This window comes from Pagrus major, chromosome 16 (genome assembly GCF_040436345.1).
Source record: "Pagrus major chromosome 16, Pma_NU_1.0".
Taxonomy (NCBI): Eukaryota; Metazoa; Chordata; class Actinopteri; order Spariformes; family Sparidae; genus Pagrus; species Pagrus major.
In genome coordinates this window covers 1394667-1418881 of record NC_133230.1, presented here as the reverse complement: position 1 = coordinate 1418881, position 24215 = coordinate 1394667, and the positions used below count along the sequence as shown (strand labels likewise).

At 41.8% G+C, this 24215-nt stretch overlaps 1 protein-coding gene across 6 annotated transcripts; it reads right to left on the bottom strand.

The window, feature by feature from the left end:
- On the bottom strand, positions 1 to 23821 carry LOC141010103 (NACHT, LRR and PYD domains-containing protein 3-like). 6 transcript variants are annotated; one of them, XM_073482920.1, is made up of 13 exons: positions 23736 to 23773; positions 22865 to 23014; positions 21737 to 21886; positions 20877 to 21026; positions 20013 to 20162; positions 7852 to 8001; positions 6897 to 7016; positions 6175 to 6347; positions 3799 to 5614; positions 3280 to 3453; positions 2203 to 2376; positions 1232 to 1405; positions 1 to 939 (listed from the first exon to the last, which is right to left on the bottom strand). In XM_073482920.1, exons 2-13 carry the CDS (start codon positions 22993 to 22995, stop codon positions 933 to 935), a joined length of 3369 nt encoding a protein of 1122 aa, XP_073339021.1. In that variant the 5' UTR covers positions 22996 to 23014; positions 23736 to 23773; the 3' UTR covers positions 1 to 932. The 6 variants fall into 6 exon arrangements, with proteins under 6 accessions (XP_073339021.1, XP_073339022.1, XP_073339026.1 ...); XM_073482921.1 differs by lacking the exon at positions 21737 to 21886; XM_073482922.1 differs by lacking the exons at positions 1 to 939; positions 1232 to 1405; positions 2203 to 2376; ... (3 more) ...; positions 6897 to 7016; positions 7852 to 8001 and adding exons at positions 10940 to 11949; positions 12749 to 12922; positions 13155 to 13331; ... (1 more) ...; positions 15053 to 16877; positions 17203 to 17432.
- Positions 23822 to 24215: the final 394 nt, after the last annotated feature.

The following is a 24215-nucleotide window of genomic DNA, read 5'->3' as shown; positions in this document are numbered from 1 at the left end:
TATGAGCAATCCATTTATTAAAGTGGCTTCCCAAAGTGCAAGCAGTGCAAACATTTACAAAAGGTGAAAAAAAAGAATAAAAATAAACTCTACAAGATTTGCAACCCATTTAACATTAGTGTATTTTACACATTAATCTAAACATTTCCCCCACATTCAAGTATCTCCTTATTATTCAGGATAAATTTAATCCTATTAGCTCGGTAGTAGCTAGGTCTCCAATTATATAAACCCACAACCTCTCCTGTCTTCCTCTCTGGCCCCATGTGGTGCAGGCCTGTTGACCCTTGAGGATGAATCTAGTGTATTTGGAAATGTATGACCAGCGGAGGGCTCAGCCTGCCTTCCCCAAAATTATAGGAATGCTTTCTGAATTTGGCCAATGAAGTTTGAACATTTTAGGATGAAATACTGTAGATGATTGATAAATAAATGAATTAGTAAGTAAGGTAATTCATGGTTCAAACCCCATGTTTTTACATGCTCAGTGTAAACTGTAACTGTCCATGCGACATCTACTGTGTCCCCTGAAGCTACACAAGTGACAAACAGCTGCTGAAGTTTAACTGTAGTGTATGAAAAGAGGAAGTAAGATTTTAGTGTTATTGTGTTTTTTTGTGCACACTTCTAAATGTATGTTTGGACTGGATGAACTTGTTTCTGTTCTTGTTAAATCCAGGGGGCAGTCAGTGGAACTACGACCCCGGGGCCCCGACACATGGAGCTGGATGGTGGACTGGACACTGTGTGACAGTGGAGCTGATCTCAGAGCAGTTCAGACTGCAGCACTGACAGTCATCTCCACTTGTTGTGATTGGTCCATCAGTCACTGCTGGATGAAGCTCTCCTCTCCGCCCAGTCAGAGCCTCTCCACCCACCAGCTGATGGTGCTGCTTCAACCTCTCTGGATCATCAGGACACAGCTGATCCTCTCAACACCTACAGAGAGACAGTAAAGTGATACATGAGTGTTTACAGTGACTCCCTCCATCAGCTGTCAGTCAGTGATATAAAGACCAGCAGGACTTCAGTCCTGTTCAGACCACAAGTGGAGCGGCTGTGTAGCGTAGCCAGCTTCCTTTCAGCTGTCATGTTAACGTGTTGGAGTGAAGCTCACAGACCTGCAGACACTTTGTTCATCAAGTCTGTTTACGCTGCAGGTTTCACTGAAGGACACAGTGAAATAAAGTGAAATGAAACCAGCATGAACTGACTCCAACCTTCTACTGACCTCAGAGTCTCCAGTCTACAGTGTGGACTCTCCTTCAGATCACACAGCAGCTTCACTCCTGAATTCTGCAGGCTGTTGTAGCTCAGGTCCAGCTCTCTCAGATGGGAGGGGTTGGACGTCAGAGCTGAGGCCAGAGAAGCACAGCTGATCTCTGACAAACTGCAGCCCCTCAATCTGAATAAAGAATAAATGATGTAAGTTTAGAAGACAATGTTCCTGCTTGAAATCATTCAGTGTTTAATAATCTGTTCAGAGCTGAAGAAGGTTCAGACTGTAGAAGTTTAGAAAATGTAAACTTTAAACACCTGAACCCAACAGGATGCAGGTTCAAAACTGTCAAACACACATAGTGAAACAGAGCTCTCATTAATATCAATGACAACGTGCTGCTGCTTCAATAAAGACGTAGTGATGTAACCTCTTAAACTCTGCAGCTCCACCAGTGGCTCCATCTATACAAACTCATGTTGTGCAGCCAAACACAAATAAAAACCCACAAAAACAGATTTAAGATTCAACTCAAGATCACAAAGTTTCTAAAGATGACAACATGTCAGGATGAATTTCGGAGAAATGTGAATAAAGGACATCTACAATGTTTCTTTAAGGAACAGTGGAGTCATCAAATCAAAGCTTCTTCAGTTTAAACTCTTCAGTCAGTATCAGCATCATATACCTTCATGAAACTGTTGGAAAAACAAAATACTGAATATATTTGTTATTGTCTGATAGTTTAAATACAGTTTCATAGGTTCACAGTGAATAATCCAGTGTTGATTTTTCTTGTTATATGAAGGTTTTCTTGTTAAATGTGCAGCTCAACATTGCTCTGCCACAGTCAACAGACTAAACCACAGAAGAAGAAAACAGACTTAACATAAGATACTATGAGCTTTATGTCTGCAGTTTAGTGTCAACACAACGTTCACATCATATTAATCTGAGCACAGAAGTAGAAAATGGTGTCTGACCTCAGAGTCTCCAGTCTACAGTGTGGACGCTGCAGAAAATCACACAGCAGCTTCACTCCTGAATCCTGCAGCTTGTTTCCACTCAGGTCCAGCTGTCTCAGATGGGAGGGGTTGGACTTCAGAGCTGAGGCCAGAGAAGCACAGCTGATCTCTGACAAACTGCACTCCCACAAACTGAAAAGAAGAAAGAATAAATGATGCAGATAAATCAATTTATAATCCGATCAGATGTGTTCAGATTTGAAATGTGCAGCTCAACATTACTGTGTCCTAATCAATGAGCTTTTCTCTAAAAAAATAGTCGAGTGACTTTGTCATTCAGCCTTCTACAGACATCATCCAAACATCAGCTCGACATTCATGCGCCTGTTCATGTCAACACAGATTAATAACAAGCTGCTGATCTCAGTCAAGTCTGTAACAATGATCAAATCAGACATGATGTCACTTTAGTTTATTTCATTCTCTTCTGTTTCTTCTAATTCAGAACAATCATTTGTCATTTGATGAAAAAAAGTACTAAGACTGATGTTTTCTATACAATTCCTAAATGTCCGAAATGAACTAAAGGACTTTATCAAATCAATAATTGTTGAACTAAACACATGACAAGAAGTTTAACACCTGTCCCAGCACCTGTGATGCTCTCATTTCAGAGCACAGATTGAGACTATCCTCATCACAACTGTCATCATCATCAACACACAGCTGACTGACTGAGAGCTTCATCCTCCATCATCTTCATCACTGGATCAAAGTCAGATGGTTATTAGTAGACATTATTCCTGAAAATGTGTTGAACTCCTTTAAGTTTGTATATATTGATGTCTCACATGGAACTAAATCACAAATATTGATTTCATTTCTCAGCACACTGAAGGATAAATCCTACAGTTTCCTCACTAATACCAGTCCAGTTTGAGTTTAAACTAAACTCTGAACCAAACTGTTCACACTGACCAACTTTAAAAACAGTTGTTGTGATTTGTGAAGAGAACTGAAGAGAATTTAAACCTTCTGTTATGGATTTAAATTTGGTGGATAAACACTGTACAAGAGCAAAACACATGAACTGACCTCAGAGTCTCCAGTCTACAGTTTGGACTCTGCAGTCCAGTCGACAGCAGCTTCACTCCTGAATCCTGCAGGTCGTTGTTACTCAGGTCCAGCTCGGTCAGATGGGAGGGGTTGGACTTCAGAGCTGAGGCCATGACTTCACAGTGAGTCATTGAGAGTCCACAGCCAACCAATCTGTGAATATAGATAATAAAACAGTTAAAATGTAATAAAAACGTATGCGTTTTGCATCACAGAGCACATTAACATGAGCGGCTGTAGCTCAGCTGGTCAGTTCGTCAGCCTGAGCTGGTCAGTTACTGATCACCAGGTTTGTAGTTTGAAGACTTGATACAAACACAATAAGGATTTCTGGACACATTTTGTAGTTTAACACATGTTGAACTATTTCAACAATCAGGTTTCATTCTAATTACACAAAACTTTGATAGTGTGGAAGTTTTATATTGTGCATGTGTGTAAAGTGTTGAAGGCTTCAGCTTTATGTTGCTTTATAATGTGAACCACATCTGGACTTACCGAGCCTTTCTGTAGTTCCTCACAGCTGGAATCAGTCTCCGTTGTCCCTTCCATGATGTGTTGTACTTTTCCAGGTCCAACTCATCCAGAACCTCCTCTGACATCTGCAGCATGTAGGCCAGAGCTGAGCAGTGGATCTCAGAGAGTTCCTTCTCTGATCTGTTCTCTGACTTCAGGAACTCTTGGATCTCCTGATGGACTGTGTGGTCGTTCATCTCCGTCAGACAGTGGAAGATGTTGATGCTTCTGTCAGGAGAGATCTTATAACTCTTCATCTCCTTCAGGTTGTTGATGGCTCTCTGGAGGATTTCTGGCCTGTTGTCTGTCTGACCCAGCAGGCCTCCTAAGAGTCTCTGGTTGGACTTCAGAGAGAGGCCATGAAGGAAGCGTACAAACAGGTCCAGGTGGCCATTTTTACTTCTGAGGGATTTCTTCATGGCTCTGCTGAGAAAATCATCAAGGGATGAGTAGTTGTTGTTGTAGTCCTCCTCTTCGTCCTCATGTCCTCTCAGGAAGTCCTCCAGGACCTCTGTGTTCCTGTTGGTGGAACAGTGCAACATGTAGACTGCAGCCAGAAACTCCTGAACGCTCAGATGAACAAAGCAGTAGACTGTTTTCTGGAAGATCACACTCTCTCTTCTGAAGATCTCGGTACAAACTCCTGAGTACACCGAGGCCTCTGTGACATTAAGACCACACCGCTCCAGGTCTTCTTGGTAGAACATGATGTTTCCTGTCTCCAGATGTTCAAACGCCAGCCTCCCCAGCTTCAGAAGAACTTCCCTGTCAGCCTCCGTCAGCTCCTGTGGACTCGTCTCACGTCCCTCATGGTACTTCTGCTTCTTCCTCTTTGTCTGAACCAGCAGGAAGTGTGAGTACATGTCAGTCAGGGTCTTGGGCAGCTCTCCTCTCTGGTCTGTAGTCAACATGTGCTCCAGAACTGTAGCAGTGATCCAGCAGAAGACTGGGATCAGACACATGATGTGGAGGCTCCCAGAGGTCTTGATGTGTGAGATGATTCTGCTGGACAGATCTTCATCACTGAACCTCCTCCTGAAGTACTCCTCCTTCTGGGCGTCAGTGAAGCCTCGTACTTCTGTTACCCTGTCAACACATGAAGGAGGGATCCGATTGGCTGCTGCAGGTCGGGAAGTTATCCAGACGAGAGCCGAGGGAAGCAGCTTCCCCTCGATGAGGTTTGTCAGCAGCACGCTGACTGATGACTCCTGTGTGACATCAGACACGACCTCATGGTTCTTGAAATCCAGTGAAAGTCTGCTTTCATCCAGGCCGTCAAAGATGAACAGAAGTTTACAGACAGCGAGCTTCTCTGCTGTCACCTTCTGTAATGTTGGATGGAAAACATGGAGCAGCCTGAGAAGACTGTACTGCTCATCTCTGATCAGGTTCAGCTCCCTGAACGACAGCAGAACCAGCAGACGGACATCTTGGTTTTCGGAGCCCTCTGCCCAGTCCAGAGTGAACTTCTGCACCGAGAAGGTTTTTCCAACTCCAGCGACGCCGTTGGTCAGAACGACTCTGATGCGTCTCTGTTGGTCAGGTGAGGCTTTAAAGATGTCGCTGCACTTGATTGGAGTTTCACTGAAGGTCTTCTTCTTGGAAACTGTCTCAAGCTGCCTCACCTCATGTTGGGTATTAACCTCTTCACTCTGTCCCTCTGTGATGTAGAGCTCAGTGTAGATCCTGTTGAGGAGGGTTCCACTTCCTGTTCCATCACTTCCTTCAGTCACACGTTCACATCTCCTCCTCAGACTGATCTTATGTTCATCTAAAACCTCCTGCAGACCAACATCCACTGAAAAGAGACAAAAGTTTGAGACAGAACAAAGACAGTTTGATAATCTGGTGATTATTTTAATCACCAATAACAAAGATCAATATCAGAATATATAAAGAAGTGAAGGTTATGAAGCCCAGTTCACAGGAAGCATCAGAAATGTGTCTCTGGGCCTCTGACTGTGTGTCGCCGTACATGTCTGACTGACAGCAGAGGCGACAGGCTGAGTCTCAACAGCTCACTGTGGCTCTTCCTTCCTCCCTGGAATACTTACAACTGATCCACCATCAAATAAGGCACAATATGTGCACGTCTTCTTCTCTAGATCTGTTTTTATTGAATAGCACCACTAACAGAGACAAAGACGCTCTGTCACCGACCAGTCAAGCTACAGTTTAGATCCACGTCTGTCCACACTCAGATAATATATGTGTCCACATGGCTGAAACTTATTGGAAGTTTAAATAAATGTCATGAAAAGCAGCAGGATGTAAACACATGTTCAGATGTTCAGTCTTACTTTGTACAGTTCGGCTCTGACTGTCCGTCTGCAGTCCAGCTCTTGTTCAGGATCTTACCTCCACACTGGGGACAGGAGGAGTCTCCTGGTGAAGCAGACTGGACCCAGTCTGAGGTGATGCACCGTCTGCAGAACCAGTGTCCACAGCTGGTAGAGACCGGATCCTTCAGGACGTCCTGACACTGAACACAGCAGGACGGCTGCTTCTTCACAGAGACATGACTCCTCTTCCTGTGGAGACATTTCTTCATGACTAAAATGATTTGCCGGTTTTTATTTATACAAACTCAACACTTTCTGCAGCTTTTAAATGATAAAACTTTCTTTTTCATCAAATCAGCTTTAAATTAATCAAATCACGTGATAATTTATCAACTCATGTTTCATCTCAGGTGCATTTTCACCACCTCCATTTTTATCATCTAGCTTCTGTTACTTTCAGCCGTCACAGCAGAGACCTCGCTGAGGTCGAACACCAACCTGCCCAGCCAGCAGCTCTAGATGATGATCTGAACACATCTGAAGCAGATTCACTCACATTTTGAATAGTTATGATATTTACAGCCACTTCAACGTCTCAACAAACATGTGAATATGTTGCTGAAGTTTAAGTTCTGATGTGGAGGTTCTCAGGTTTCAGATAAAGAAATCAAATCACATCCATCTTAGTTTCTGCAGCAGTTGTGCATCATGAACATAAATCTTTCAGCAGAACATTTAGTCTTCATCCTCACTGCATCATCTTCATCAGGTCAGTTTACAGTAAAAACAGTGTCTTACTTTGTGTCTGAGGGTCCAGGTTCATCACTGAAGGCTAGAGGAGGATCTTTGGACTGGTCACTCTTCATAGACTCACAGCTGGATCCTGGAGACTCTGCTCTCTGTCTGTTGGACTGAACTCTGCAAACACCAACATGTTTTTATTCATCTCACATGAATCCCTGATAGATTCTCTGATGAAAGTCATGCATGAAGCTCTAAACACACAAACTGCTGCTCGTGTTGATCATCAGGAGGTTCAAAGTTTGGATTAGATTTCATCTTCTCTATGTGACTGACAGCTGTCACAGACACTCAGAGGGAGATGGACCAATCATTTCTCTTTCAGTCAAACGTTTTCATTTGCAGCTACATGAAGAAAATGACATGTTAAAGGTCCAGTGTGTCCTCATTAACAAACTAACTGTTCACTGACAACAGTTTGACAGTTTGTAGTAATCTCCTTTACACAGTCATGTGTTTGACAGGGTGGTGAACCTTCAGTCATGATATGATCAGCTGTCACCAATCAACCTGTTTACCTGTGGAAAGATCCAAACAGGTGTTTTTGGAGCGCTGCACAACTTTCAGCCTGTTGTTGCTCCGTCACAACTTGATGAAACGTGTTGCTGCCATCAAATTCACAGAAATCAATGAAAACACTCAATATATTGTCTTTGTACTGTTTAATATTGAGTGTTTGTCAAAAAGGATCATCCAATGATGTCATTCTGTTTTATTCATGTTTCACAGCGTCTCATCTTTCTGAATCAGTGTTTTCACTCTGTTGTTACTGCCGCTGTGCGCTGACACACTGGTGGTACAACAGGATGTTGGTCTGGTTACAGCTCGTCACAATAAAAGCTTTGGCCTGGCAGAGTATTTCCTCCATCCTGAAGCCGGATGTTACTCTACAGCTGGTAAATGGCAAAACTTTACCAGCAAACACTGAATGAGTCAGTACCAGTTCTCTTACTTTGTGTCTGAGGGTCCAGGTCCATTACTGAAGTTTGGAGGTTCATATCTGGACCGGTCACTCTTCAAAGACACACAGATGGATCCTGGAGTTTCAGCTCCGTCCTCCTCTTCCTCCACACGAACACTCATCTTCTGGTCTGAAGTCAGTCTGAGAGGAGAAACAGTGACACTGACTGTGATCTGTCCATTTCTTCTGCATAAAGGTGGTGACAAAGCTGTTATTAACAACTATCGACCAATTTCTAAACTGTCTTGCTAAAGTCCTGGGATCATTAGTCAATAATCAAATCATTCCTCTCATTATTTCCTGTTTTATATCACCGGTCTGCTCTCAGCTCAGTTCCTGCTGATATTATACCTGCTGTTGATAAAGGGAAACACTGCGCTGCCCTCTCTGTGGATCTAACAAAAGCTTGTGATACTGTCGGCCACGCTGCACTCAACCCGCAGCGAGGAGTGGAATTCCCCGGGAAGCCTTGCGTGCCTGGTCCGGGCGGGACCGGGTCCGGACCGCCGGAGCTGCAGCCGAGCCAGTGGAAGTGAACACAGACTGAAACAGCTCTGCTGCCGTGACGGAGCGGAGGTGGACCGGACACGGATCCGGTGGGATTCATTCACACCTGGACAGTAAAATAACAAAACACTCACCTCCGTCTTCTTTCCTGCTTCCACTCAAAAATGGAGCCTGATCAGCTGACTTTCACTTCCAGGTCCCCTCCCCTGTGTGTGTGTGTGTGTGTGTGTGTGTGTGTGTGTGTGTGTGTGTGTGTGTGTGTGTGTATTTATACTTGTTGGTTTCACACTAGGGGTGGGCGATACTGCAAATTTTACCAAGTAATTACAGGGCCAGTATTGCTGATACCGATACTTTTTACTTGAAAGTCTGCATGTAGCCTAAAGAGGAATACTAATGTTCCTTCAGCAGATACACAAAAGGGTTATTATAATCTGCCATATTCATACTTCAGGTTTGAGGTAGGCTATATATCTTAATATAAGTATATATTTTTGAGTTCCAGTGAAACAATTAAGATTTATTTCAACTATCTGAATATATGATAATAGTTTAATCACTCTGCTAAAATGACATCTCTGACCACCAATTACACTTTGAAAAACAACATTAATTAATGCTGGAAATAACTTTCACTTCTAGAAATTGCTACCTGGATATTGTTGAGGTTTTTGTTGAAAGGCCTCTGTCAGTGACGTCTGTCTCTGTGCCAGGGGTCTGGTTCGGGTTTAGGGAGCTCCCTCCTCCTCCTCCTCCTCCTCCTCCTCCTCCTCCGTTTACTTTGCAGCGTTAACTTTTGGGTGTGCTGCTTTTAAATGCTTATACAAGTATTGCATACGTGACAGGCAGCAGTTTCTCTGTCTGAAACTGTGAAATAACTCCAGACAGCCTCCTCTTCCTCTCTGCCATCTCGCCAGTCTGTCTCTGCTCTGGCAGGCAGCGCAGGTGGGGAGGGGGCGGGGCCTAATGAACCTGAGGGAGCGGAGCGACGCCAGGTAGGTGGAGACGAGGACTAGATGCTGCGCTCACACAAACTCTGTGAAGAAACACGAGTGATTTGCTGAACTTATAGAAGAGAAACTACAACAAAAATATCGATCTCATCACGCTAGTATCGATCCGATACCAATACTCACCTTGGTACCGATACTATGGATATTTGGATCGATCCGCCCACCTTTATTTCACACATTTCAGAGGGAAAGTTTTTCTTTTTTCACCACTACATATATATTGACCATTACTTTGCTTATTATCATTATTTATACAAAATATCAATAACTAATAAATGATGACATATTATTGTAGATTAAAATGAGCCTATTATCGGCTGTAATTTCTTTATCTGCCAATAATTTATCCATCCAATAAATAATTGTGCATCCCTACTAATATGACAGAAAAAGATTTAGTATGTCCCAGGCTTCGTTGATTGAAAAGATAATTTCATAATAATAATAATGATAATAATAATAATACTAAAAACAATAATGATAGTAATAATAATAATAATAATAAGAACAACAACAATAGTATTAATAAAAACAATAATGGTAATAATAATAATAATAACAATAACAACAATACAAACAACAACAATATTGATACAAAATAATCATATTAATATATAATAGAATTTCACTACCTCACTACTTTTTATAATTATAATAAAAAATAATAAAAAAAATAAATTTAACAATAATGAAAGCAATAATAATAATAACAACAATACCAACAACAGTAATAATATTAACAAAATTCTACTATTACTACTTTAACTAATAATATTAATACATATTGATGATATTAATTAAATAATTAATAATAAATTAAATTAAAAGTCATAGAAGAAACATGCACACCTGAGCCCAGAGGATCAGTCCAACACACACCAGCAGGTGGAGCTGTTCAGTCAGTTTAAACGTCTCACTGAGACCTTCGGGTCAGTGGTGTCGAGCTCATCCACCTCCTCTCTGCCTTCTGCTGTTGGGCCTTGGACCAGCCTTCTGTTCTGATACTGTAACCCGTGTTGAATGAAATGTGTATATTATACTACTGTACATGAATTATTATTATTATTGTTATTACCGGTTTCTCTATCTTAATTAGCCAGTCAACCAATTTCCTATATGTGATACTTGGCATGTGGCAAACGCAGGTGTCCCAAGTGGATTTGTTTAAAAAAGATTGGAAGGGGTTTGGGTCGGGTCCATGTTCCTGAAACATGCTACATGTATACTGTAACTGTACATGCATGTAAAGCAGACATTTCAGGACCATGGGCAGTTACAGTACACAGGCAATGTAATACAAACACATATATATATGTCGAGAGAGAGAGAGAGAAGGAGAGTCGTTTTTTGTCTTGTTTTAGACCTGCAGTTTGGCCTAAGTGCCCTTTAAACAGCAGGGTAAGGAGTCAATATGGTCAGGTAAGTATTGACCAATGTTTTTTGTGTGTTTGTTTTTTGTGAAGAAAACGTTGCATAATATCAAACACAAAACACAACTGTCGCAGGGTTCTACGTCAAACTCCTCAACACATAAAAACAACGGCATGGTCAAAAACATATATGAGCAATGCATTTATTAAAGTGGCTTCCCAAAGTGCAAGCAGTGCAAACATTTACAAAAGGTGGAAAAAAAGAATAAAAATAAACTCTACAAGATTTGCAACCCATTTAACATTAGTGTATTTTACACATTAATCTAAACATTTCCCCCACATTCAAGTATCTCCTTATTATTCAGGATAAATTTAATCCTATTAGCTAGGTAGTAGCTAGGTCTCCAATTATATAAACCCACAACCTCTCCTGTCTTCCTCTCTGGCCCCATGTGGTGCAGGCCTGTTGACCCTTGAGGATGAATCGAGTGTATTTGGAAATGTATGACCAGCGGAGGGCTCAGCCTGCCTTCCCCAATATTATAGGAATGCTTTCTGAATTTGGCCAATGAAGTTTGAACATTTTAGGATGAAATACTGTAGATGATAGATAAATAAATGAATTAGTAAGTAAGGTAATTCATGGTTCAAACCCCATGTTTTTACATGCTCAGTGTAAACTGCAACTGTCCATGCCACATCTACTGTTTCCCCTGAAGCTACACAAGTGACAAACAGCTGCTGAAGTTTAACTGTAGTGTATAAAAACAGTTTATTAAAAATATATTAGTAAATAAATATTTGTTGAAGTGACAGGAAGTAAGATATTAATGTTACTGTGTTTTTATTGTGCACATTTCTAAATGTATGTTTGGACTGGATGAACTTGTTTCTGTTCTTGTTAAATCCAGGGGGCAGTTAGTGGAACTACGACCCCGGGGCCCCGACACATGGAGCTGGATGGTGGACTGGACACTGTGTGTGACAGTGGAGCTGATCTCAGAGCAGTTCAGACTGCAGCACTGACAGTCATCTCCACTTGTTGTGATTGGTCCGTCAGTCACTGCTGGATGAAGCTCTCCTCTCTGCCCAGTCAGAGCCTCCTCATCCACCAGCTGATGGTGCTGCTTCAACCTCTCTGGATCATCGGGACACAGCTGATCCTCTAAGCTACTCCACCTTTCATCACTCAGAGTCTGACAGAGAGAAGCAGAGAGACAACAGAAGTGATAAATGAGTGTTTGCAGAGACTCCCTCCATCAGCTGTCAGTCAGTGATATAAAGACCAGCAGGACTTCAGTCCTGTTCAGACCACAAGTGGAGCGGCTGTGTAGCGTAGCCAGCTTCCTTTCAGCTCTCATGTTAACGTGTTGGAGTGAAGCTCACAGACCTGCAGACACTTTGTTCATCAAGTCTGTTTACGCTGCAGGTTTCACTGAAGGACACAGTGAAATAAACTACTGAGAGTCCCTGAACGCATCATTACAACAGAAACAGAGAAACATTCACTGTTCACTGTAATGATGAGTTACTGCTGTTAAAAACCAGAGTCTCAGTCACATCTGAATATTTCATCATGGTAAATATGGAGCCTGTTATAAAATATTTGGACAAAACAAACAACAGATGGACAGATACATATTTGATGTTAAAGCTCACATGTTCATACAGTGAAACATCAGCTGTGGTTTCTGGACTTCAGCAGAGGTTCTGCTCTGTCCACGTGGTTACTAAATGTAATGATGGTTCTCTGAAATAAGAGCCAGTGATTTGCCGGCTTCAGTCAGACTGATCTGAGAGCTGTGACAAAGATGACCTGATCAGTTCTTTAGTGTTGAGATGAGAGAACAAACACTTTGAGATCCTGAAGCCTGTCACCGTTCTCCTCTCACAGCTTCACTGAGGAAAGCAGGAAATACTGGATCTTTACTTTGATACTGTGTTTAGTACAATACTGCTGAAACCAGCGTGGACTGACTCCAACCTTCTACTGACCTCAGAGTCTCCAGTCTACAGTGTGGACTCTCCTTCAGATCAGACAGCAGCTTCACTCCTGAATACTGCAACTGGTTTCCACTCAAGTCCAGCTCTGTCAGATGGGAGGGGTTGGACGTCAGAGCTGAGGCCAGAGAAGCACAGCTGATCTCTGACAAACTGCAGTTGATCAATCTAAATAAAGAATAAATTATGTGAATAAAAATCAATTTAAAATCCAATCAGGTGTGTTCAGGTTTGAACTTAAACAGCTAACAGTGACCATTTTGTACAGTTTCTTTAGTCTTTTGTGACTGCAGACTAACTAAATTTAGTACACAAACAAGGAAATATGAAAAAAAATGACATTTACAGCTTTATGGATGTGAGTAATGTTTGAACACATTAACAGAGTCAGTGAACTGACCTCAGAGTCTCCAGTCTACAGTGTGGACTCTGCAGAAAATCACACAGCAGCTTCACTCCTGAATCCTGCAGCTTGTTGTTGAGACTCAGGTCCAGCTGTTTCAGATGGGAGGGGTTGGACTTCAGAGCTGAGGCCAGAGAAGCACAGCTGATCTCTGACAAACTGCAGCCCCTCAATCTGAATAAAGAATAAATGATGGAGATAAAAATCCAATCAGATGTGACATTATCCAAACATCAGCTCGACATTCATACACATTACATTGTGTGTGTGTCTGTGTAAGCGTTATATTGTGTTTGTTTGTCTGTGAGATCAGCTTTATGTAGAAACATATCAGTTTCTGTAAAATCCTATGTTCTTACCGTTAGCACTTACATCACAGCACTTTTGTACTTATAGTATCCTTGATAAATAGCAGCTACTTTGCTCAGATGAGGGCTTGAAAATTGTTTCTATCTTTTCTTTTCTACTTTATCGACGGTGATGTTGTGGTTTCTTTCCTGTGACAAATGTACTTATTGTAAGTCGCTTTGGACTAAAGCGTCTGCTAAATGCCCTAAATGTAAATGTAAATGTAAATTTAAACCTTCTGTTATGGATTTAAATTTGGTGGATAAACACTGTACAAGAACAAAACACATGAACTGACCTCAGAGCCTCCAGTCTACAGTTTGGACTCTGCAGCCCAGTCGACAGCAGCTTCACTCCTGAATCCTGCAGGTTGTTGCGACTCAGGTCCAGCTCGGTCAGATGGGAGGGGTTGGACTTCAGAGCTGAGGCCACGACTTCACAGTGAGTCTCTGCGAGTCCACAGCCAACCAATCTGTGAATATAGATAATAAAACAGCTAAAATATAATAAAATCTGACACTTTATTATGAAATGTATGCGTTTTGCATCACAGAGCACATTAACATGAGTTAGCTGGTCAGTTGGTCAGCCTGAGCTAGTCAGTCACTGATCACCAGGTTTGTAGTTGTAGTAGTAGTTGAAACTTGAGCTCCTCCTGTCCATGTCCACGTGTCCTTGAGTAACATAATGAACCACAAATTCATGTTTTTGACAGAAGTGTCAAATGACTAATGTTAATATGAGTCATGTGAAGACGTGGTACAAATACTTATTTACTGTCCTTCAGTACATGTTTTAGGTGCCTGTTCTTTACTTGAGTATGTCTTTGACTTTCCCTCTCTACATCTGAACACAAATATCTGAACCTTCTGCTCCTCACATTTTCAAAACAGGCTCGTTACTTTAGTTTGATGCATTTGGGGTGAATTATGGATTATTTTTATTTAGCATCTTTGCACGCCGCCTTCCCAACATCACAAGACTGATTTCAACCTATCAGTGCACATCACGCACGGCAGATGTAGTGAAACAAAACATAGACGTGATAGACATAAAAGACGTAAACAGACAGAGAGGGAGGCTGGAATGGGGAGAAAAGGCGTGTTAGTGTCTCATATCTGCAGAGATTTTCTTATTTTCTCACTTTGTTGCTGCTCGAGACGCTTTACCAACCCAAAATGTGGCTATTTGACTTCCTGGGAATTAAACAAAAAGACGCTCTGTTGTGATCAAATGACGACTGTCAGAACATTTTCAGCACAGTTTTCCTGCTGGATTTGTTGGAGCCTCCACCACCCAAAGACACAGACAGAAGATGATAGAAGATACTTGTGTTCACTGACTTGATACAAACACAATAAGGATTTCTGGACACATTTGTTGTTTAACACATGTTGAACTATTTCAACAAGCAGGTTTCATTCTAGTTACACAAAACTTTGATAGTGTGGAAGTTTTATATTGTGCATGTGTGTAAAGAGTTGATCTTTAATATTGAAGGCTTCAGCTTCATGTTGCTTTATAATGTGAATCACATCTGGACTTACCGAGCCTTTCTGCAGTTCCTCACAGCTGGAATCAGTCTCTGTTTTCCCTCCCATGATGTGTTGTACTTCTCTGTATGCAACTCATCCAGAACCTCCTCTGACATCTGCAGCATGTAGGCCAGAGCTGAGCAGTGGATCACAGAGAGTTCCTTCCCTGATCTGTTCTCTGACTTCAGGAACTCTTGGATCTCCTGATGGACTGAGTGGTCGTTCATCTCCGTCAGACAGTGGAAGATGTTGATGCTTCTGTCAGGAGAGATACCATAACTGTTCATCTTCTTCAGGTTGTTGATGGCTCTCTGGAGGATTTCTGGCCTGTTGTCTGTCTGACCCAGCAGGCCTGCTAAGAGTCTCTGGTTGGATGTCAGAGAGAGGCCATGAAGGAAGCGAACAAACAGGTCCAGGTGGCCATTTTTACTTCTGAGAGATTTCTCCATGGCTCTGCTGAGAAAGTCATCCAGGGATGAGGCACTCTGTCCTCTCAGGAAGTCCTCCACCACCTCTGTGTTCCTGTTGATGGAACAGTGGAACATGTAGACTGCAGCCAGAAACTCCTGAACACTCAGATGAACAAAGCAGTAGACTGTTTTCTGGAAGATCACACTCTCTCTTCTGAAGATCTCTGTACAAACTCCTGAGTACACCGAGGCCTCTGTGACATTAAGACCACACCGCTCCAGGTCTTCTTGGTAGAACATGATGTTTCCTATCTCCAGATGTTCAAACGCCAGCCTCCCCAGCTTCAGAGGAACTTCCCTGTCAACCTCCGTCAGCTGCTGTGGACTCGTCTCACGTCCCTCATTGTACTTCTGCTTCTTCCTCTTTGTCTGAACCAGCAGGAAGTGTGAGTACATGTCAGTCAGGGTCTTGGGCAGCTCTCCTCTCTGGTCTGTAGTCAACATGTGCTCCAGAACTGTAGCAGTGATCCAGCAGAAGACTGGGATCAGACACATGATGTGGAGGCTCCCAGAGGTCTTGATGTGTGAGATGACTCTGCTGGACAGATCTTCTTCACTGAACCTCCTCCTGAAGTACTCGTCCTTCTGGGCGTCAGTGAAGCCTCGTACTTCTGTTACCCTGTCAACACATGAAGGAGGGATCCGATTGGCTGCTGCAGGTCGGGAAGTTATCCAGACGAGAGCCGAGGGAAGCAGCTTCCCCTCGATGAGGTTTGTCAGCAGCACGCCGACTGATGACTTCTGTGTGACATCAGACACGACCTCATGGTTCTTGAAATCCAGTGAAAGTCTGCTTTCATCCAGGCCGTCAAAGATGAACAGAAGTTTACAGACAGCGAGCTTCTCTGCTGTCACCTTCTGTAATGTTGGATGGAAAACATGGAGCAGGCTGAGAAGACTGTACTGCTCATCTCTGATCAGGTTCAGCTCCCTGAACGAGAGCAGAACCAGCAGACGGACATCTTGGTTTTTGGAGCCCTCTGCCCAGTCCAGAGTGAACTTCTGCACTGAGAAGGTTTTTCCAACTCCAGCGACGCCGTTGGTCAGAACCACTCTGATGGGTCTCTGTTGGTCAGGTGAGGCTTTAAAGATGTCGCAGCACCTGATTGGAGTTTCATTGGAGGTCTTCTTGGAAACTGTCTCAAGCTGCCTCACCTCATGTTGGGTATTAACCTCTTCACTCTGTCCCTCTGTGATGTAGAGCTCAGTGTAGATCCTGTTGAGGAGGGTTCCAGTTTCAACACTTCCTGTTTTATCACTCCCTGTTTCATCATTTCCTGTTTCATCACTTCCTTCAGTCACACGTTCACATCTCCTCCTCAGACTGATCTTATGTTCATCTAAAACCTCCTGCAGACCAACATTCACTGAAAAGAGACAAAAGTTTGAGACAGAACAAAGACAGTTTGACAATCTGGTGATTATTTTCATCACCAATAACAAAGATCAATATCAGAATATATAAAGAAGTGAAGGTTATGAAGCCCAGTTCAGAGGAAGCATCAGAAATGTGTCTAGAATCAGCGCCTCGTGGTTGTCTGTCTCCATTGACCAGTCAAGCTACAGTTTTCATCCACGTCTGTCCGCACTCAGATAATATATGTGTCCACGTGGCTGAAACTTATTGGAAGTTTAATTAAATGTCATGAAAAGCAGCAGGATGTAAACACATGTTCAGATATTCAGTCTTACTTTGTACAGTTCGGCTCTGACTGTCCGTCTGCAGTCCAGCTCCCTTTCTGGGTCTCTTTCCACACTGGGGACAGGAGGAGTCTCCTGGTGAAGCAGACTGGACCCAGTCTGAGGTGATGCACCGTCTACAGAACCAGTGTCCACAGCTGGTAGAGACTGGATCCATCAGGACGTCCTGACACAAAACACAGCAGGACGGCTGCTTCTTCACAGAGACATGACTCCTCTTCCTGTGGAGACATTTCTTCATGACTACAATGATTTGTTGGTTGTTGTTAAAATATCCAGATTTGTCCTTTATAGATGGGAATGTATCTCGATAGTAAATCAAGGTCTACACTTTGAAGACTAAATTCAAATATCTTAAATAATCAACACAAAAGAATCCAGAAAAATTAAAGAATGAGATTAAAACGTATTTAGAGCTGAAAGACAGATGGATGTGTTGACATCCATGCTTTGGGATGCACTTAAAGCAGAAATTAGAGGAAAAATAATGGCTACCACCTCTTATGAAAAGAAACAGACGAGTAAAAAGGCTTCAGAGTCTGAAGGATAAACTAAAGCAATTACAGAGAGACCATGTAGATACTTTAAATGAGGAGGTTTACTCAAAAATAGTGAAAATAGGGAAAGAAATAGATCAAATAACTTCACTGGAAGTACAGAGGAAGTTATTATTTATAAAACAATGTTATTATGAAGTTGGTGGGAAATCTTTACAAGTCCTATCCTATAGATTACGAAAACAACAAGCAGACAGTACAATACATAACATAAGGAATCCTGACTCAGGAGCGATTGAAACAAGCCTAGAGAAAATCCAATAAAGTTTTGAAAAGTATAATAAATCACTATACTCCCAACCAAAAATTAATAATGACCTTCAAATTGAGCAATTTGAGCAAAAAAATAGATCAATGCAGGAGCAGTTAGGTCCAACATTGCTGAAAACATTTAATTGGGTGCTACAGAAGAGGGAAATCCCACCCTCATGGAGGGATGCCATCATTTCTGTCATACCAAAGGAAGGGAGAAACAATCTAGACTGTGCTAATTATCGGCACATAAGTGTATTAAACATGGACTTTAGATCGTTTACATCCATATTGTTCAGAAGAATAAAAAAAACATCCTACCAGAACTCATTCACTTAGACCAGACCGGCTTAATCCGACATAGACAAACGCAAGATAGTATCAAGAGAACACTGGACATTATTAGACATGTCACCCAACAGAATATAGTCAATTAGATTAAGTTTAGATGCTGAGAAAAATTTTGAATCAGTTAAATGGTCGTTCTCATAGAAAGTATTATCAACATTTGGCTTTCATGAATCTACAACTTAGACTTTTAAAGCATTATATAACAAACCATCTGCTAGGATAAAAATCAATGGTGATTTGTCGAATTTAATCACTCTGAAACGGGGAACTAGACAAGGCTGTTGTGCCTCTCCAATTCTCTTTGCTCTGTTTATAAAGCCCCTGAGCTGATGGATTCAACAAAATGCTGATATTAAGCGGATAAATATGATATCAGGGGCACAAAAAGTGTCTCTGTACGCTGATGATGTACTGATATACCTAACGCAGCCAACACAGTCACTTCCAAAACTCATGAATCTGCTTGAAATGTATGGGACACTATCAGGCTATAAGCTTAATATACAGAAGACTCAAGTACTTACATTTAATTATGAACCACCTGACCATATCAGAAGGAAATATAAATTGAGATGGACAGCATGAATCAATTCGGTATCTGGGGGTCAACTAAAGACATTTCGAAATGATTTGATCTGAACTACGTCAGACGTATTAAGATGGAATGTTATTCCTTTCCTGAGTTTGAGTCAATTAAAATAAACATTCTGCCACAAATGCTGCAGCTTTTCCAGACTCTTCCAGTGCCGATACAAAACAGTTAATGGAATGGGATGGGTTAATATCCAGATATACCCCCCATACCCCCTCCATCAAAAACCTCAATGTCACTTTTGCATCCGACTTACATATTAAAGATTTTACTAGAACTGCCTTCTTTCATCTTCGCAACATTTCAGAGATTCGTACTATACTAGCTCTGTCTGATGCTGAAACCCTGGTACACGCCTTTGTCTCATCCAGACTTGATTACTGCAACGTACTGTTTTCTGGCCTACCAAAATCTAGTGTGAGAAGCCTCCACTTGTTCAGAATGCGGGCTTGATTACGTAACACCCATCCTGTCCTCTCTACATTGGCTTCCGATCCAAGTTAGTTCTGATTTCAAAGTGCTACTGCTAACATACAAAATATTGCATGGACTAGCACCATCTTATTTATTTGACCTCATCAGGCCTTATTTGCACTTTTATTGTCTTGCAATGGTTTGCCCATTTCAAACAACTCATGTCGGTGTGTGAAGTCCATCGGGGCATGTATTGCGATTTTGGGCTATACAAATAAACCTGACTTGACTTTTTTAAGTAACAAATCTTCACCTCACTGAGGTCACCTACCGACCTACCCACCCACCTGTTCCAGATGATGATCTGAACACATCTGAAGCAGATTCACTCACATTTTGAATAGTTATAATATTTACAGCCACTTCAACGTCTCAACAAACATGTGAATATGTTGTTGAAGTTTAAGTTCTGAAGTGGAGGTTCTCAGGTTTCAGATAAAGAAATCAAATCACATCCATCTTAGTTTCTGCAGCAGTTGTGCATCAGGAATATAAATCTTTCAGCAGAACATTTAGTCTTCATCCTCAGTGCATCATCTTCATCAGGTCAGTTTACAGTAAAAACAGTGTCTTACTTTGTGTCTGAGGGTCCAGGTTCATCACTGAACTTTGGAGGAGCATGTTTGGACCGGTCACTCTTCACAGACGGACAGCTGGATCCTGGAGACTCTGCTCCGTCCTCCTCTTCCTTCACACGAACACTCATCTTCTGGTCTGAAGTCTGTCTGAGAGGTGAAACAGTGACACTGACTGTGAGCTCAGGACAAGAATCAGGAAACCAACTTTGTTCAAGAGTCTGACACAGGACTGAGAGAAAAGGGAAGTAACACACACACACACAGCAGTTAAATAAAATAAAAGCATCTGTCAACCCTGTCAGTGTCAGTGTGGGTCCTCTCCTCTGTGTGCGTGTTTTTAAGCATTCTGTGTGCACTTTCTATTTTATGGCTGATTTTCAATGTCATACTGTATTTTGCACTTTTATTGTCTTGCAATGGTTTGCCCATTTCAAACAACTCATGTCGGTGTGTGAAGCCCATCGGGGCATGTATTGCGATTTTGGGCTATACAAATAAACCTGACTTGACTTTTTTAAGTAACAAATCTTCACCTCACTGAGGTCACCTACCTACCTACCTACCGACCTACCCACCCACCTGTTCCAGATGATGTATCTGAATACATCTGAAGCAGATTCACTCACATTTTGAATAGTTTAAAATATTCACTTCAACGTCTCAACAAACATGTGAATATGTTGTTGAAGTTTAAGTTCTGAAGTGGAGGTTCTCAGGTTTCAGATAAAGAAATCAAATCACATCCATCTTAGTTTCTGCAGCAGTTGTGCATCATGAATATAAATCTTTCAGCAGAACATTTACTTCATCCTCAGTGCATCATCTTCATCAGGTCAGTTTACAGTAAAAACAGTGTCTTACTTTGTGTCTGAGGGTCCAGGTTCATCACTGAACTTTGGAGGAGCATGTTTGGACCGGTCACTCTTCACAGACGGACAGCTGGATCCTGGAGACTCTGCTCCGTCCTCCTCTTCCTCCACACGAACACTCATCTTCTGGTCTGAAGTCAGTCTGAGAGGTGAAACAGTGACACTGACTGTGAGCTCAGGACAAAAATCAGGAAACCAACTTTGTTCAAGAGTCTGACACAGGACTGAGAGAAAAGGGAAGTAACACACACACACAGCAGTTAAATAAAATAAAAGCATCTGTCAACCCTGTCAGTGTCAGTGTGGGTCCTCTCCTCTGTGTGCGTGTTTTTAAGCATTCTGTGTGCACTTTCTATTTTATGGCTGATTTTCAATGTCATACTGTATTTTGCACTTTTATTGTCTTGCAATGGTTTGCCCATTTCAAACAACTCATGTCGGTGTGTGAAGCCCATCGGGGCATGTATTGCGATTTTGGGCTATACAAATAAACCTGACTTGACTTTTTTAAGTAACAAATCTTCACCTCACTGAGGTCACCTACCGACCTACCTACCAACCTACCCACCCACCTGTTCCAGATGATGTATCTGAATACATCTGAAGCAGATTCACTCACATTTTGAATAGTTTAAAATATTCACTTCAACGTCTCAACAAACATGTGAATATGTTGTTGAAGTTTAAGTTCTGAAGTGGAGGTTCTCAGGTTTCAGATAAAGAAATCAAATCACATCCATCTTAGTTTCTGCAGCAGTTGTGCATCATGAATATAAATCTTTCAGCAGAACATTTAGTCTTCATCCTGCATCTTCTTCATCAGGTCAGTTTACAGTAAAAACAGTGTCTTACTTTGTGTCTGAGGGTCCAGGTCCATCACTGAACTTTGGAGGAGCATGTTTGGACCGGTCACTCTTCACAGACGGACAGCTGGATCCTGGAGACTCTGCTCCGTCCTCCTCTTCCTCCACACGAACACTCATCTTCTGGTCTGAAGTCTGTCTGAGAGGTGAAACAGTGACACTGACTGTGAGCTCAGGACAAGAATCAGGAAACCAACTTTGTTCAAGAGTCTGACACAGGACTGAGAGAAAAGGGAAGTAACACACACACACAGCAGTTAAATAAAATAAAAGCACCTGTCAACCCTGTCAGTGTCAGTGTGGGTCCTCTCCTCTGTGTGCGTGTGCGTGTGCGTGTGTGTGTGTGTCGCTCTATGAGTGTCTCAGATTGAATTAAAATGAATTTTAGTTGTTGGTTTCACACATTTCAGAGGGAAATATTTTACTTTTTACTCCACTACATATATTGAGCAACATTAGTTACTTTGCTTTTTCCTGATTATTAATACAAAATATCAATAAACTAACAAATGATGACGTATTATTGGAGATTAAAGTATTTCAAATGAGCTCCACCTTCAGTAGTTACAATAACAGATGAATGTACTTTTACTGCAGTCAAAGTGTGAATGCAGGACTTTTACTTGTAACAGAGTATTTCTACACTGTGGTACTTTAAACATCTGCAGCCATGCTAGCAGCTCTGTCAGGCTGTAATTAGACACATTGGTGCTTTGAGCTAAATGCTAGCACCAGCATGCTAACATGCTCTCAGTGACAATGCTAACATGCTGATGTTTAGCAGGTATCATGTTTAATATGTTCGTCTCTTAGTTCAGCGTGTTAGCATGCTGACATTGGCTAATTGTCAGTAAACAGAGTGCAGCTGAGGCTGATGTGAATGTCTTTAGTTCTGAAGGTTTTTGGTCATAAATTATTGAACACATTAGCGTGTTGACCTGATGATGGTGCCAGATGAAACGTCAGAGGATCATGGAAGTTAACACAGTTCATCCTGAGGGGAACATGAATGCTGAAACCCACTGCTTCTGAGTCGACATGGACTGCCATCACCTGGTTACACCGTGTCGTGTAGACAGTCCACATAGAGTTTAATAAAATAAAAACAGTGTCTTACTTTGTGTCTGAGGGTCCAGGTTCATCACTGAACTTTGGAGGAGCATGTTTGGACCGGTCACTCTTCATAGACAGACAGATGGATCCTGGAGACTCTGCTCTGTCCTCCTCTTCCTCCACACAAACACTCATCTTCTGGTCTGAAGTCTGTCTGAGAGGTGAAACAGTGACACTGACTGTGAGCTCAGGACAAGAATCAGGAAACCAACTTTGTTCATCAGTCTGCCGCAGGACTGAGAGGACAGTACACAAGTATTTGTGGTGTTTTTATGTTTATTATCTTCTGTGTTGGTCCATTATAGATCCTTGTGCTGCTGCTGACTCTATTAGAGGAGCCATGAAGCTCAATATAATACTGAACCTCTGAACCTTACAAAACACCATCTATGGATCAACACACACTGATGGTTCACACAGTTAATGTTGTTACTACTTTCCATTGTATGTGTGTGTGTGTGTGTGTGTGTGTGTGTGTCCTGCAGTGAGAGAGGGCTGGTGTGTAAATGGCCAATCACTGTTCGTATGCAAATTACGTAATGACGTTGGAGGTTTGTTGTTCAACAGTCTGGGGCAGGACTGAGAACAGGAAGTAACACAAACAAACACAGATACACACACACATACGCAGTTCAATAAAATAAAAGCAGCTATCAGGTTTCTTTACCTCTGTGCTCCTTTTCTTTAGTTACAGTAGTTTTAATGTGTTTTATTCAGCCAATCAGGACTTTGTGTCCACAGATGAATCAACTGTTGACTTCATTCTCACATTTCTTTCCTCTACAATCCACAGAGACAAACTGACTCACACACTTAAAATACTGATAAAGCTGATTTCACACAGTAAAAGAATAAAAGTGTTGTTTTACACTCACCAGCCTCAGACTTCAGTTCTTCTCCTCCGTCTTCCCTCTGCTCCGTCTACTCAAAATGGAGTCTGAACAGCTGACTGAACACTTTCACTTTCAGGTTCCTCTCTGCTATCATGAGTCTGTATCACAAACTCAGTGGCCCCTCCCCTCTGTGTGTGTGTGTGTGTGTGTGTGTGTGTGTGTGTGTGTGTTTGTGTGTGTTGCTCACACTTTGCTGATTCTGATTATTAATACAACATATCAATAACAAACTAATAAATGACGTATTATTGGAGATTAGATTATTTCAAATGAGCCCCACCTTCAGTAGTTACAATAAGAGATGAATGTACTTTTACTGCAGTCAAAGCCTGTTTAGCAAGTATCATGTTTAATATGTTCATCATCTTAGTTCAGCATATTAGCATGCTAACATTGACTAATTTTCAGTAAACAGAGTGCAGCTGAGGCTGATGTGAATGTATTTAGTTCTGCAGGTTTTTG

Bases quoted from the DNA above. Each gene is read 5' to 3' on its own strand.
- LOC141010103 (XM_073482920.1), bottom strand. From the start codon at position 22,995: ATGAGTGTTTGTGTGGAGGAAGAGGAGGACAGAGCAGAGTCTCCAGGA. The intron at 21,027-21,736 runs GTAAGACACTGT...TTCACCTCTCAG, and splicing joins CCTGGACCCTCAGACACAAA to ACTGACTTCAGACCAGAAGA. The intron at 1,406-2,202 runs GTCAGACACCAT...TTCTTTATTCAG, and splicing joins TGTAGACTGGAGACTCTGAG to ATTGAGGGGCTGCAGTTTGT.